At 40.7% G+C, this 16,825-nt stretch overlaps 1 protein-coding gene across 1 annotated transcript in view; it reads right to left on the reverse strand.

The window, feature by feature from the left end:
* LOC149238657 (uncharacterized) overlaps positions 1-4,018 on the reverse strand; it is a 92,077-nt gene extending 88,059 nt beyond the window's left edge. The window contains exon 1 of the mRNA XM_089369633.1: positions 3,697-4,018. Within this exon, the coding sequence (XP_089225759.1) occupies positions 3,697-4,018 (322 nt within the window). The remainder of the gene's footprint in view (positions 1-3,696) is intronic.
* Positions 4,019-16,825: the final 12,807 nt, after the last annotated feature.

Raw genomic sequence — 16,825 nt, forward strand, 5'->3', positions numbered from 1 at the left:
TTGAGACACTGTCTTGTGATATTGATCTAAGATCAATAAAACTGACTTCGGGCCAGTAGAGAATGGTATGAGACATTCTCAATCAATTCTTCTTTTTCATGGTTCAGCAGAGCGTAGTAGCGCTCAGCAGATCAAAGCAGAGTAGAGCTCAGCAGATAAGAGCAAAGCAGAGTAGTGCAGGGCACTGATGGCAGAGATAGTACAGTCGAACATATGGATCAACGGTTTCTCCCTAGTTGAGAGGGAGTGTTAAAATTGGCAACTAGGGCCAAACTCCATGTGGGTCATCTTATTTATGGCAGATGATATTTTTCTTAGATCCTCTCATCGAGAGGTGTAGGATTGATCTAAAGATCATCCGATTCCGATAAGTATTCATGGAGTTATGAATTTATTTGCGTTATAAGACAATTTGTCAAGGTCGGCCAGCAACCAAATAAACCCCACATGTGCTCAACGTTTTAGTATAAATAGAGGTGGCCTTCAAGTCATTTCAACACACTTGGGATCTCTTCCTCTCTCTACTTAGGTTTTAGTAGGAGGAGAGGTCCTAAGGGATGACGCTGCCCTAATCTAGAGGGCAGAAGCCGGAAAATTCGGAACTTCCGGAACTGCCAGAAAAGTCGGAACTGCTGGAAAATCCAGCACTGTCGGAAAAGCTGAAAAATCCGGAACTGCTGGAAAAGCCGGAAAAGTCAGAACTGCCGAAACTGCCAAAAAAGCCAGAAATGCAGGAAAAGCTGGAACTGCCAGAAAAGCTGAAACTGCTAGAAAAGCCAGAAATGCTGGAAAAGCCGGAAAAGCCAGAAAATCCAGAAATGTCGGAAATGCCAAAACTATCGGAACTCCTGGAAAAGCTAGAACTGCCGGAACTATAGGAAAAGCTGGAAATGCCGAAAAAGCCAAAAATGCCTGAAAGGCTAGAACTGTCGGAAAAGACAGAAATGCCAAAAAAGCTGGAACTACCGGAAAAGCTGGAAAAGCCGAAACTACCAGAAAAGTTGGAAAAGCCGAAAAAGCCAAAAATGTCGAAACTGTCGGAAAATCCAGAACTACCGAGAACAACCGGAACTGTCGAAACTGTCGGGAACAGCCGGAACTGCCAGAATTGTCGGGAACTGCCGAAAGGACAGTTGTACGGTACTTAGTAGCAAATACACCAAGCATGCAATGTTACAGATAGCATGCAAGACAAGCATGCTAGGGACAACAAGCAAGCAAGGTGCATCCAACACATAGGTCAGGATGGCAACATGGTGTAGGAATGGCACATAATGCAGTACAGTGATAGGTACAGTCATGATTAGTGAAGCGTGATGAGATGCAGGATAGTGATGATGGGTACAACATGGTGCAGTGCGGTGAGGTGCAGCATGATGACGAAATGCAGCACAACGATAGGTGAAGGAGTCACCTTGGAGAATTAGTTGAAGCAGCATGTCTTCAACTGATCTCATGTATCATCTTCTTAGAGATGATCTATGCTCTTAGCTAGATAAGTCAAAGTGTTGACTTCTGTTGTAAACATACTATCTCTCTCTCTCTTTGTTGAACTATTGAAGAACATATAAGAAGAATTGATCAAGGGTTTCCCCACATTGGGGTTTGTCCCTGGTTAGTGCCACATCTTGTGTCCTCTTATCTTGGCTTGTATTCTGCGATTTATGTTTATGTTCTATATACAGTTTACTTTAATGCTGATGTGATTTCTAATCTGGAAAATATATGGAGCTAACTGTGAAAATTTAAATAAATTGCTCTAAGCATAGAACATACCTAAAATTAACAAGAATTTTTCAACTTCTCCCTTAATAGTAGTGGCCTTTCTAGGATGCGCCAAATGGAGCCATTGACGAACAAGCTTCACATTAGGATAAGTGGGTATTTCGTGCACCACTATAGTTGGATTGATAATAGGCATTTCCTCATATGACCAAGCAAAGACATCAAGAAATTATTTAAAAAGGTCAGTGTAAACCTAGATCTCTTCTAGAGAACAGGAAACCCCGATGTGAATGTTCTCGATAATTCCAGGTTTAATGGAAATGTCGATTGGCATGGTTGCAGTAATATTTCCCATATTACCTTCAGATAGAACTTCGTGCACCAAAACAGGTGTTTGAAGTGGATGTGTCAGGTTATGAGAAACAAAAGTCTCAAGACATGAAGAAATCTCACTAAGGCTTGGAAGAAATGAGGAACGATGATGAGAATCATTCCAGGGAGTTTTGTCAAGAGACATAACCTCAAAAATACTCTCGTCGGTGGGAAATATCTCATTCAAGGGATCCAGAGAATCCCAAGAACCAAACTAAGGATATTTTGAATACATTTCTAGGTGCATACTAAGACTAGTATGACTTTCAGAAGTAGTCGTTGGAGCCAAAATAACTTCTTGATAAGCTTGTTCTAAAGTACTTAGCGACATAGCACCACTGAAAGAATCAACCTAATCCAGAGTAGGGGTGGTCCATGGATCACTTGAGGTTGAGATCATGTTGACCGAATGGAGAGGTGGGAGAGAAAAAGTTGCCATTAAAGCAGAATCTTTGAAAAGACCTACCCCCACACTCAAGTAGGGAATATCAACATTTCCCACATATGGGACATCGCCATTTGAAGAACCAGAAGAGAAAAAGGCTAATTGATCGATGGTGATGATTTTCCCTTCATGAGGAAAACGGAGCACACGGAACAAAGAGGAAACCACACAAAACATGGCATGAGTCCAACTTTGTCCAAGTACAAGGTTGTAATTCAAATTCGCATCTACAAATTCTAATTCTATTTCGACAGTTTTCCCTTCCAAGGTGATGGGAAAACTTGTGACAATACCATAAGGACGAGAACCTCTGCCATCAAAGGCTTCTAAGGTATTCACAGATTGATTGAGAGGTGGAGAGTTGATGGCTTTCCAACACAAAATGGACCTAATTCAGGTGGAAGCACCCTAATCAATGACAGTCTGATGAATCGTCTTCACTTTTATAATGACTTGAATAAAATAAAATAAAAATGATGGGGAAGACGAGGAACATGGTTTTCCATAACAAAAGTGATCAAATTTGAATCAGCAGGATCGATTCCTCCTATAGCAGATAATAATGATTTATGTTGCATTGGACAAGTTTGGAGAACTTCCAAGGTAGACATCGTCAAAGGCACTTGAGCCAGATCTTCGACAATATTGTAATGTTGAGAAGCTCTAGCATTCAGATTATAATATGACTTCTGAAGAACACCTTTAGGAGGCGGTCAGATGACGGATTCATTATTAGGTCTCTCAATATGAATAGGACCAAAACTAGGTGGAGCTGAAGTGGAATGTGTATTAGTGGGTTCCTTTCCACCATCTTCTTTTGAGGAGTTTGATAGTCTTTTGACTAGGTGGCAACAGAAATAGGCACTGTTCCACTCATGTAAACCTGAGAAACTGAAGATAAAGAGGATTGTGGTTGATCTACCAATTGGTCTGCTGTGATGGGAATGGCTCTTTCATTACAGTCAGCATCCCTTGAGTGCATTTCAATAAGCGATTAACTTCTGCACGACAGGGACAATCTTTGGTGTAGTGATCTTCCTCACAAATGAGGCAAGGATACTTAGGCTTATGTTTGGAGATACCATCAGCAAATGACTTAGCAGAATCCTATTTTGGGGTATCAGATTTTGCTTTTCCTTTACCCTTCTTTTTACCTTTTAAGGCTTTGTCTGTCACGGTAGACTGAACGACATTAACCTCAGAGCTTTTACCAATATTCGAAGAGGATTTCGAAGGAGGATTGGATGTATTATTTGAAACATATTTTTGCTTCGAAGAATATTTATTGGAAGTTTGAAATACTGATCTAATAATACCATCGACAAGTGGTACGTCTAGAGACTTTGAAGATGTTGGATCCGAAGATGGCCTTAAAGCATCAGGAAAGATCTCATATAATGTGTCAGATTGGGAATATACCAAATCTAAATATTGAGCATGGTCGATGGCTTGATCTTCAATAACACAACCTCCCATTGCTATGTCTGCAACAATTTTGTTGACGAATGATTTGTTAAACCATTTAGTTAACAACTCATCAGGTATTTCAAACTTGATGAGGCAATGCCACATCTCCATTCATGGATGTGATCGGAGATGTGGGTAGCAGTATCCTATTTCAGAGATGTAAGCAAATGGGTACCAGTTTCATAACGAATCGATAACTGGAAGTGAGTGAGGAAGGCCATGGCCAAATAATTGAAGTTTGAATAGGTACCTCAAGGTAACTCGATGTACCATTTCGTGGCAGCACCTATCAAGGTTCGCTGAAAGAGACGTAGATGAACAGAGTCGTCAATGTAGGAATTGGAAGAACACCATAAGTGATAAGTCATCACGTGAGCCTAGGGGTCTTCTTTATCTTTTCCTTTGAATTTTGGGCAATCTCTAGGAATTTTAGTGGGAACCGGAGGCTAATAAGGCGAATGAAGTATTTTATCAATAGTGAGCCTTGAGACATCTGGCAGTTCCAACGTCGCTAGAAACAGAAATTGCGGGTTGAAAGGCATGTAAGGCCTTTGAGAAGGCCCACTTCATGGATTCCATCCTTGTTGGTAAGGGTTTTGTCCCTAAAGTGGCGGATTTTGACCATAAGGAGCTTGATTTTGCCCCCACTGAGGGATACCCTGACCATAAGGTGGATTCTGCTCCCACAAAGGTGGGTTTTGTCCAGGGTAAGGCTGATACTAACCCTCCGTTGGTCATTGAGAATCATAAGGTGGATAAACATTTTACGCGGCATATGGACTATAAGGTTGTTGTTGAAACTGCAAACCCTGGTGATAAAACTGTTGGTCCTGCTGTTGTAGTGATTTACCTTGTGGCTGCAAGGCTTGACCTTGTTGATATAAAGGTTGGTTTTGTTAGTGCAAGGGTTGACCTTGTTGTTGCAATGATTGACCTTACAGATACAAGGGTTGATTCGGTTGTTGGACAAATTGCCCTTGTTGCTGCAAAGGTTGCCCCTACTGCTATAAAGGTTGTCGTTGAACAGTGTCTTGAGGAATTCCTTATGGGTACTGATAAGTTCCAGTTGGGAATTGACCATATGCACCGGGAATAGGATTTTGACCAGGATGCATATGAGGACCTACTTGTGGAATATAAGGCGCATTTTGAAGTGCTTGTGAACCATATGGAACATAAGATTGTTGGTGGGGTGTCTGGGCTGAATAAGGATGTTGATACTGGACATTACTTCAGTCGGAATAGATGATCCAACGAAATTAGGAATACCACTAACAGATTGAATCACTCCAACCATGTGAGCTTTTGATGCACTCACATGGGTTCCACTTCAGACAAGAGGGGTATTTGGAAATTTACCCCATGCTGCGGATGAGGTGGTGGAACATTTTGTCCACTTGATGGGGGAACAGGAACTTACAAATGCATTAACTAAAATTGTTGGTTGCACTAGGATTTTAGGTTGGAATGAAGGTAATGATTGTGTCAAAATAGTTGCTTGAATTATAACTGAAGTAACAACAGTTTTCATAGGGATATGAGAGGTCACGTTAGGAATAAACGGACGAGAGGTAGGCATAGAATTCAATGACCAAATTGGATTTTGGTATAACGAAGAAGCACTGGGATTTCCTGAAACTAGTTGAGCCAAGGTCATATAACCATGTGGAAGCATAGCCCCACTGTTTTCAGGAGGCTGTTAAGATGGACCTCTTCCTACATAAGGAAATCCTTCTGGTGAAAAGTCGTATTTAGAACCATTATAAATACGAGGAGTGTGAGTAGCTGAGACTTCGAGAGCACCTCGAGGAGAGGTTGGAAACTCACCTTTTGAAGCCATGGGTGGAAACAGTTGGCAAGGAGGAATCCAAGATGGATGAGGGGATAACTCCAAAGGAACATCATGATTATCATATGGACTATAAGGTTGTTGAGGAGATATCACCAACGGATCAAAAAGCGAATTCAGAGGGAATAAAACAAACCTCTGTGGACTCTCAGGGATTTCTGGATCAAACTCCTACAACGATGATGATTCTTGAGGTGGGGGGCGAGAAGAAAGGGGTTGGATACTTGGGAAAATTCTAAGTTCAAATCCTTGAGCTTCAAGTGACTATGAAAGTTCAGGACGAACTCCTTGTGATGACCCTTCAGTATCAGATGATGAAGGGGAACGGTGAGGTGAATGCAATGGTTCAGCCATGATGACTTTCTCTCAAAATAAAAAGGAGAAGAGATGATTTCGTTGAGGGCTTTAAAATTAAAATTTACAAGGAATTATTCAATATGATGTCAATAAGCAACTGCATGGCTTTGACATATTATCATTGACAGTTAATTTTATAACTTAAAACAACAAATAAATCAAAAAGGGTTATACTAGGCAAGAAGGTTTACCAAGTATCTGTGAACCGTTATATGCACCTTATCCAAAACCAAGGACTTAACATACGATGGTCGATCTCCCTGAATGATGTGTGCAGTGTATCACGTTTACAAGGCGGCTGACTCAGTTTCCTGTGGCTAGAGGATAGCAACCTAGTGGAGTCTCCCAATATATACTTGACAATATGGGGAGCACAAGTCTGTGTTAGCATTGTCTAATGCATAACCATTCGTTGAGAGCGTTCCCATTTACTTGCCATACTGAAGTGCCTCCTATATACCCGAAAGTACTGGAGAACCTTCTATATACTTCCATACTAGAAGGAGATTTCACCCTCGGGATACAATGCAGGCAATTAACGACAATTTCCATGTTTAAAGACGTTGGAACACGTCTCTAGCCTATACCTCTAGATATTTGTGTTAGGTTACAAATGCTCCTTAAGTTAATTGAGGTAAATTTTAAGTTTATCTTGAATTAGGTTTCAATTTTATGGCTCAAAGATGTCACTTGAATTCCTATGATGCACCTAAATGAGAAAAATGAAAGCTTTTCATTTGATTAAGGCTAAACTAACAAGGGAAAAGAGACAACCAAACAATGAATCAATCAAGCAAAATTCATCAAAACATATCTCCCTAACTTTTCGAATGCAAAATGTAAAAAATTAAAACTACTCTTTCACTTTCACTAACGAATGCAATGCCAAAATGCAATCTTATGAGAAACAAAATCACTTCACTAAGATGCACTAGTATTTTTGTTCTTTTTCTTTTACTTTGATTCAAAATGAAAACTAATGCATAAGCAAAGAAAAAATGGATTTCAAAACAACTAATAATGAAAATTTCATTCACTTTGGTTTCGAACAAAAAATCGTTTCAAAAATACTTAAATGAAGAGATCCTTCCACTTTTCTTTTTGAAGCAACGAAATCAAAACAAGCATATACTTTCAGTTTCACTAATGCAAACAATTGTAACCTATTTTTGACAATGGAGAAAAACCAATTTTCAAAGTACCAATATGATCCAATATTTGTCAAGGTTTTGGCACTTCGTGGTATGACGCAGGGAAGTGCAGGAGGTGTGACAAAATACTGTGTAACAACTAGCTCGGGGGAAGGTAGTTTATCTCTAAGAAGATATGTGGTGGCTACATGCCTCTGAACTGTGTTGCAATGAGGCTCAGAGGCCTATTTATTATTCATAAACACTGGAAAACGCTAAACATCCAAAAACCTAACCTTAGGAGATGAAGCACCAAAATTATAGGCCCCGTTTGGGTAAATTGTTACATCAACTCCCTAGGTTCGTAACTTTGGCATATGAACTCCGTCTGATGCGCAAAATACCTCGTTAGAAAGATCTATCTAAGGAATACAATTTTTAAGTGGTGAACATTGGTCAAAATCCCTTGTTGACCCTGGTTTTCCCAAAAAAATGTCGTTTAGGGCCTCAAAACGACTCCGGAAGTTCAGAACCCGAAAAAAATACCAAAAATAGTAAATTCTGTTACAAATAAGGAAACTGAAAAACTAAAAGAAACAATGGTGGGGGCCAAGTGGAATAGGCGGGTGTCCACCAATATCCACCTGGATCATTCCTCCCCCCTTTGGAAGTAATGGTCCCCATTGCATTGAGTTCCTCCATGAGATGAGGAAACTTTGGCTGAACTTGGTCCTTGGTGAGCCACTTGCCCTAGTGAAGGAGTTGGGCTGCTTTGGCAACTCGATATAGTTGGATCCTTTGTTGTCGGGTGTTCTTGATTTGCTTGTCCATGATTCGATCAGTTGTGGCTTGTTCCATGTAGTCTAGATTTAACTCTGTAGGTGTGAGTTGCTCTACAATGTCTTATGTGTTTAGTAATGGTGGGAAGTATGGTCGAAGGCGGTCCACATTGAACACTGGGTGTAGGCCAAGGAATGGGGGAATCTTAATCTCAAATGCATTGTCTCCCACAGCCTTGGTAATGGTGTAAGGACCATATTGAACCCTTCCTGGGGGCCATGGATGTGGCTACGATCTTCCCCTTACTTTGAGAGTGATTGAGAAAGAAAATAAATTTCCTAGTCTGGGAGATGATCTTACTGCATTTCTTAGCAGAGATCAAAGAGGTGGCAGTAGGTGGGGCTACCTCCGGTATCCTGTATAACGTATTACCCAAAGGAATAATCACATAGAAGGGTATAGACTCATATACAGCATGCCGCTTCTAGAAGTATAGTTTTCCTAATAATACATCACAAACGTCAAGAGCAACAACATCACACAATACCTCATTCATGAAGCGCTTGATGCTGTAGGGAATGCGGCACTGTTGGTTGACTCCGAGATCTCATCCTTGGATATTGTATGGTTGTGGGTGTGGTGTAGTCAGTAGGCCCAACCACTTCATGACCTCTACTAAAATGAGGCTCTTTTGGCTCCCACTATCGACAATGAATTGCAGCGTTGAACCCTTCACCCACATTTGTGAGTGGAAAAGACGCTCCCCCTCCTCTGGATCTTCGAGCTCATTCTTATGGATATTGGTGGTGGAAACAATGGTGCTAGGCTCCACATCAATAATTTGTTTCCCTTTTTCATTCCTCTTGTCAAGTTCTGACTCAGGGTCAGAACATGCATCTAATTCAGAAGCCTTCAACTCGGCCACCAGCGACTGCTTGGCCCGACACTCATTTGTGTTGTGAGTGGGGCTCTTATCGAACTCACACCACTTTCCTATGTCTTTCTTTGACTTTGTGGTAGTGTTATTTTCATGCGGCTTCGACGGGTTGTCTTAGGTCACCCTGCCTTCACTCTATCCTTGGTTCTATGTTTTGTGAATTCCTTTCCATTACTTTCGATTCGTGGATCCAAATTCTCGCTTCCTCTGTTTAAGCTTCTACTCGATCTTGATAATGTACGGTATGTCGTGTCGAGCGAGGAGATGTATAAGAACTTGATCTCATCCTGGATGTGCCTGTGTAGGCAACCGCGGTATTTGAGTACCAAATGCCGCTCAGAATCCTTGATACCCAAATTCGTACAAAGGGTGTCAAAAATATTGGTAAACTTTAGCACGTGTTGGCCCCTTCCATGCCGAAGCATGGTCCACTTTATGTATTTATCCTCAGAGCTCTCAATAGGGTAGTACTACTCCTTGATGGCATCCCAGAGCGAATTCCAAGTGGGTGCGGCTGAAAACAGTGAGGGTTCCCTCTCATCCTTCTGCTCACAGTAGGTCTCTCACCAATCCTTAACGTGGGGGACGGCTTTGAGAAGAGAAAAAGTGATATTTTCCTGGCTGGAAAAATCATGAACTGAAACATATCCTTCTAGAAAATTTAACCATTTATCTACAGCATCCACATCTATCTAACCCTCAAATATGGGGATGTAAAAGTTAACTTGTACCTTAAAGGGTGTGGCGCTTCCAGAGTAGCTATCGGAAGTAGATACGTCGCCACTGGGTAGCTGTTGAAGGATCTGGGAAAAGTTTTCCATCATTGTGTTCCTTTGTCTCTCGAAGGCTTCTTCAAGCAAGATTTTGATAGGACCTCTTGCCCCCTCATATTTATTTTCTTTCACCATGGGAGGTCGTGGAGATTTGTGAGGCTGGTCTTCCAAAGGTTTGACCAGTTTGAGCCCTAACTCCTTATATCCTGACCTTGTTGGGAACATGCAAATAAAAACATAGAAAGAGCAAACTGCTCTGATACCACTGATGTGAATTTAAACATGAACACAACAAATTACAGATATAACCATAAATACAGAGATGCAGTAGAAATAACACTTAATTTCATTAATATCAAATATTGAAGTATGCTTACCAACAAAATGGAAATAAGACTAGCTCGGGCAATGGTAGCTTATTTCTGAGAACATATGTGGCAGCTACATGCCTTTAAACTGTGTTACCATGAGGCTCGAAGGCCTATTTATTATTGATAAAAAATGGAAAACCCTAAACATATAAAAACCTAACCCTAGGAGAAGAAGCGCCAAAACTATAGGCCCCATTTGGGTAAATTGTTACATCAACTCCCCGGGGTCGTAACTTTGGTATAGATCTCCATTTGATGTGCACAATACCTCATTATAAATATATATCCAAGGAATACAACTTTTGAGTGGCCAACGTCAGGCAATGTGCCATGTTGGCCGCGATTTTCCCAAAAAGCATCGTTTAGGGCCTCAAAGCGGCTCTGGAAGTTCAGGACCCGAAAAACTGCCTGTTGTAGCAGCTACAACCACCCTCCAAAATTTGCGCTTGCACCCAATTTCGGAGCCTCCCTTGAGAGTTTCACTTGATGACTGCACACACTCGGGTTCACTGCGTGAGCTCATGTGGATCTTCGCACCCACCTTGCTTGATCATTTCACCCAATTTTTTGCATGTTGTTGTCTAAGTCATGCTTGCGACCATGTTCTGGTTATATTCAAAGTCTTCTTTTCGTGGGTACTTGTTGTGTTCGCTATGAAAGCATCTGTCACACTCACACACAGAGTCACATTCACTGTCACGCAAGCATTGTCACAGTCGGCCAACGATCACTCACAAGTGTCACGCTTGTTGCTTACACCATCAGTTGGTCATGTTGAGCATGTGTGTCTGGATGGTTTGAGTCGTCTCTATTGGAAATAATACTGAGAGGGGTGGTGAATCAGTATTATCAAGTCACTTATTTTCTTTTTCAAACCCAGATGATATACGTTACTTCAGTTAGATAAAACTGCATATATACGCAACTACAGAGAAGGAAACCCGCGTATGCAATGCAAACTTATAATTTAGTTTATCTTACTGATGTTGATCATTAATCTGTGTATTAGGATCAAATAAACAGTAACCAGAAACAGTAAAACAGATCTGAAGAAAATCACACACACAAGAACACAAGATATAACGTGGAAACCTAATGTGGGTGAAAACCACTTGCTGCAATTTGTCTCTATCTTCTTTTAATTAGAAACTTCTTTTTACAATGTACTGGTGCAGTCCTTTACCAGTACGCAGGCTGCAACCTGCAGAGAGCTACAACCCTCTCTCGTTCTCCAGCTTCTCCTGGAAGGGAGCTACAACCCCCTTAGCTCTTGCACTAGCCAAGATACTAGTACGTAGGTGCTGGCCTACAGAAGACTACAACCTTCTCTTTCTTCCAAGGACCACGTTTCATAAATTTTCAGACTGGATCCATGAACATCAATCAATCATCAAGAATTTCTGCATCAATCAATCTCCTTTACACCAATTAGAACTGAATCAAGTAGATACTTCTCTGACAGTTGTACCCAAAACACAGTAATAGTAACCACACACCAAATTCTGAACCCAGAACACTGCAGCAATAAACAGAAGCAGCTAGATCACAACTCAAAAGATATACGCTACTTCAATAACCTGAAACTTGCGTGCATACGCTTCTGTGTTTGGAGAAACCTGCGTATACGTTGTTTTTATTCACTGAACCAGTGTGTATACGCGCCTTTGCTTCACTGAACCTGCGTACAGATCTATAAAAGATAATTCACTCTTTCAAATATTCAGACACTAATTAACCCAGATTATCAAATTTATAGATCAAGCATGCGCCACATATAACAGATCAAAATCATGCAAAGATACTATCATTCAAGCCAAAAGATTATGATCCATCAATAGAACTTATCCTTCTCTTTGCGCTAAGGTTCCTCCTTCATTCAAATCCAAATCTGCACCATAACCTCAATCACCAATATTTCAGATCTAGCACTTATTAGATATTCAATTAATTCAGATGATTCTTTGCCAAATGATCTTCTTCCCCTTTTATAGTCTTAGGCCTTTCACAATACCACGGTCCAAAACCATAACAAAACAATACCATGGACCCAATACTTGGGATCAACACTTCTGACGAGATACCATGGTCCAAAACCATAGGTTCAAATACCAAGGACTAACTACCACGGACCAAAAGTAAGTTCTCCAACATATACGCACTTTTCCTTGCATGAAAGTGCGTGTATACGCATACGCTCCTTTGTAATGTCTAACCTGCGTGTATACACGCCTTAGTCTAGGTGAACCTGCGTATATGTCTTTTCCTTCATTCTGAAAGCCTGAACTGAGATCTATCACCAAAGAGAGTTGCCATCAAGGACAACACCTGTGCCATAGCTCCAAACCTGTGCCATAATGCCAACAATCTCCCCCTTTGGACTTGATGGCAACCCCAAGATTCTCAAAGTCATTCTCCCCCTTTGTCATCAAGGGCAAAGGGTTGTGCTCCCCCTGAGTACATGCTGAAATCTCGGCCCTACTGTGCTGACCATGCTCCCCCTGACTATAGGCAAGATCTACAAAAAGATGTTCTTCAAGAAGAACCATGACTTATACATCATAAAAGACCTTCCTATCACCAAAAGACTCAATACATACATCCATCACCCAACCAAGTGGGGATCATCCACCCAACCAAGTGGGGATACATCAGAAATTTACATATGACAACCAAGTACATTACATCTTCATCCCAGGCATAGTGGGGAAACCAAAATAGGCCGTTACATGAACTTGACACCTTAAAAGAGATACATGACATAGAGACGAAATAACTAGAGCAAGATTTATGAAAGTCACCAATAACTGATATCAGCAGCATTTGTCAATCACCATTCAGATCAGCAACCAATATTTCCTTCTGTTCTCCCTCTACCTTTGTTCCACTTGAAACCAACAACAGCTGTGAACTAGAACCAAAAGCTTCTAAGATAATGCCAACAATGCATCATTAGAAGTTTATCTGCTCCCCTGAACCTGTGTCGGATGGTCTCTGTCAGACCCATATCAGAATATCTTCAACCAAAGCTTGTCCCTACTGATATCCCTCAAACCTCCATATACGCGACTGTCTCTGCACAATCCAGCGTATATACGCGGATCCTCCTCAGGCAACACGCGTACACCCATTTTTCTCTGAAACAGACAAGATTTAACAGCAAGATGATGCATCAACTACTCCCAGCTTCTGTCTGAGGTATTCAAAAGTTTCCCTGGGCAGTGGTTTGGTGAGAATATCAGCAACTTGTTCCTTATAAGGAACATACTCCAATTTGATCTTTTGTTCCAACACTTGTTCCCGGAGAAAGTGATACTTGATCGGTATGTGCTTGGTCTTTGAATGCATGACTGGGTTCTTTGAAATGTTGATTGCACTTGTATTATCACATAAGATGGAGATAGGTGGTGTACAAGTGATTTGAAAATCCTGCAAGGTCTGCATCATCCAAAGGAGTTGAGTGCAGCAAGATGCAACAGCCACATATTCCACTTCAGCTGTAGATAAAGCAATCGAACTCAATTTCTTGCTGAACCAAGATACTAATCTAGAACCCATGAAGAATGCACCACCACTTGTGCTCTTCCTGTCATCCACGCTTCTGGCCCAATCTGCATCTGTATAAGCATGAAGTGTGAGATCTATATCTCTAGGATACCATAAGCCATAGTTTTGAGTTCCTTGAAGGTACTTGAAGATTCTCTTAACTGCCTGAAGATGAGTTTCCTTAGGATTGGCTTGAAATCTTCCAACTATTCCCACTGCATGCATGATGTCTGGTCGGGTACCTGTCAAATAAAGTAGACTTCCAATCATAGATCTATAGGTTGGTTGATGCACTGCTGCTGATTCATCATTTGTACTGAAGCTGCATCCTGTAACCATGGGGGTACATACTGGTTTTGCATCTTCCATGCCATATTTCTTCAAGATCTGTTTGACATACTTGGTTTGAGACAAAAAGATACCGCCTCCATTTTGTTGGATTTGCAATCCAAGAAAATATGTCAGTTCTCCAAGCAAAGACATTTCGAATTCTTTCTGCATCACCAAGGCAAAGCTTTGACTCATAGCTTCTTCATTGCTGCCAAAGATAATATCATCTACATACACGACAAGTATTAGCAATTTGTTATTTTCAATTTTTATATAAAGATTGTTATCTGTTGATCCTTTTGAAAAACCTTGTTGATGAAGATATTTGTCCAAACGGTAGTACCAAGCCCTTGGAGCTTTTTTAAGACCATAGAGAGCCTTTGTTAGTCTGCATACAAGATTTGGATCATTCCCAAGAATGAAACCATCTGGTTGCTCAATGTACACTTCTTCTTCTAAGTCTCCATTCAGAAAGGTTGATTTCACATCCATTTGAAATACTTTGAACTTTTGAAAGCTTGAGAGAGCAAGGAACATTCGGATGGCTTCAAGTCTAGCAATGGGAGCAAAAGTTTCTTCAAAGTCTATTCCTTCCTGTTGAGCATACCCTTTACAGACAAGTCTAGCCTTGTTTCTAATAACTTCCCCTTTTCATTCAACTTGTTCTTGAAGATCCATTTCGTTCCTATGACATTCTTATCCTTTGGTCTAGGGACCAACTCCCAAGTGTTGTTCTTTTCGATCTGCTCAAGTTCTTCATCCATTGCCTTGACCCAGCATTCATCTTTGCATGCCTCTTTTACATTTTGTGGTTCGGTGGAGGAGAGAAATGCCAAATAGCTTGAGGCTTCTGCAATTGTTCTTCTTATTTGTATACTTGACTCTTTCTGCCCCAAAATTTGAGATTCTGGATGATTCTTCTGAATGTAACTGGATGGAGTCTTCTCTTTTATCCTTATCTGTTCCTCTGGTGCCTCTTGAGGGTCTTCTTCATTATCAGTCTTATTTGAAGAATGGTCTTCATCCTCTTCAATATTTTCATAATTTACTTGCCTAGGAATGTTTCCTTCTTCATCAACCACTACATCAATGTTGTCAACAATTTTTCCAAGTCTTTTATTGTAACACTTATATGCTTTGCTGTGAGGAGAATAACCAAGGAGAATGCCTTCATCTGCTCTAGGTTCAAACTTGCCAAGATGTTCATCATTATTCTTAATATAGCATTTGCTTCCAAAGATTTTGAAATGTTTTACCGAAGGAGTCTCACCATACCAGAGCTCATGAGGAGTTTGAGTGCTATTCACCCGGACATTTGTTTTGTTGAGAATAACAACCGTAGCAAATGCAGCTTCACCCCAGAAGGTTGCGAGAGTTCCAGACTCATCAAGCATAGCACGAGCCATTTGTTGAACCGTTCTGTTCATCCTTTCCACTACTCCATTTTGCTGAGGAGTCCTAGTTGTAGAGAATTCCCTTCTTATTCCATGTTCTTCACAAAAATCGAAAAATTCATTCGAGGTAAACTCCCCACCTCTATCAGACCTGAGGCATTTAATTTTGTGATCTGATTCGTTTTCAACCAAGGCTTTGAAAGATTTGAATTTTTCGAAGGCTTCGTCTTTGTGCTTCATAAGTCCTATCCAAACCATTCTGGAGAAGTCGTCAATGAATAATATAAAGTATTCTTCTCCTCGAGGTGACCTTTTCCTAGATGGACCACATACATCTGTATGGACTAGTTCAAGAGGCCTGCTAGCTGATCCTTCCTTCTCAGGGAAGTTAGTTCTGGTTTGCTTACCAAACTGACATGATTTGCATATTGTATTGTCTGGAATTTTGATGTCTGGAAGACCACGAACTGCCTGGTACTTGCATGCTTTCCTTATCTGTGAAAAGCTTAGATGCCCCAACCTCCGGTGCCATAACCAGTGTTCATCATTTTTTCTCAAATAGCATTGTTGTTGTCCTTCTTCAAATATGTATAAATTATTTGGAGTTCTTATGCCTTTGATCACTATTTTTCCTGTATCAAGATCACGAACACTACATCTATTTGATTGAAATATTACCTCAGTTCCTTGATCGCACATCTGACTGACACTCAGTAGATTATGCTTCAAGCCATCAACATACAAAACATTTCCAGCTTTGACTTTTTCTTTCAACTGAACAGTGCCTTTTCCTTTTATGATTGTAGGGGTATCATTTCCAAAAGAAACTTTCTTTCCTTTTTCTAAAGCACTATATGATTGAAGTTTTTCTTTATCACCTGTCATATGTTTCGAACATCCACTGTCGATGTACCATTGATTTTCCTGTCCTTCTGCATATAAAGCTATCCCACATCTTTCTGGTTGCGGTTCCTTCATTCTCCATGTTCTGGCACTTGAGGTTTGTTCCTTCTGAGTTGTCTTCCGAAACCTTCTCCTGCATTCAGAATCTTCATAACCGAAGTTATTACAAATAGAACATTCAATTTCATTTTCAAGGGCGGAAAAGTTGTTGTAGGTCCTTTTCGTGATTCCAGTCATACTTCTTTGTTTTTGAGCTTCTCTAGTCATGATTGTCTTATAGGCAACACATTGAGCTGGTTTGTGGCCAAAGTTATGGCAAGAGAAACATTGTCCATTGAAGAAACTCCTGCGATTATCAAATCTATCAACCAACCGATTGTAGTTTCTACTGACATCCATTCTTGAGGCAAATTGAGAAGATTTTACCTGTGGCTGGTTGTGGCTTCTGT

The sequence above is a fragment of the Pinus tabuliformis genome, chromosome 8 (assembly GCF_031772625.1).
Source record: "Pinus tabuliformis cultivar Carrire ecotype Pingquan chromosome 8, CPIR1, whole genome shotgun sequence".
Taxonomy (NCBI): domain Eukaryota; kingdom Viridiplantae; phylum Streptophyta; class Pinopsida; order Pinales; family Pinaceae; genus Pinus; species Pinus tabuliformis.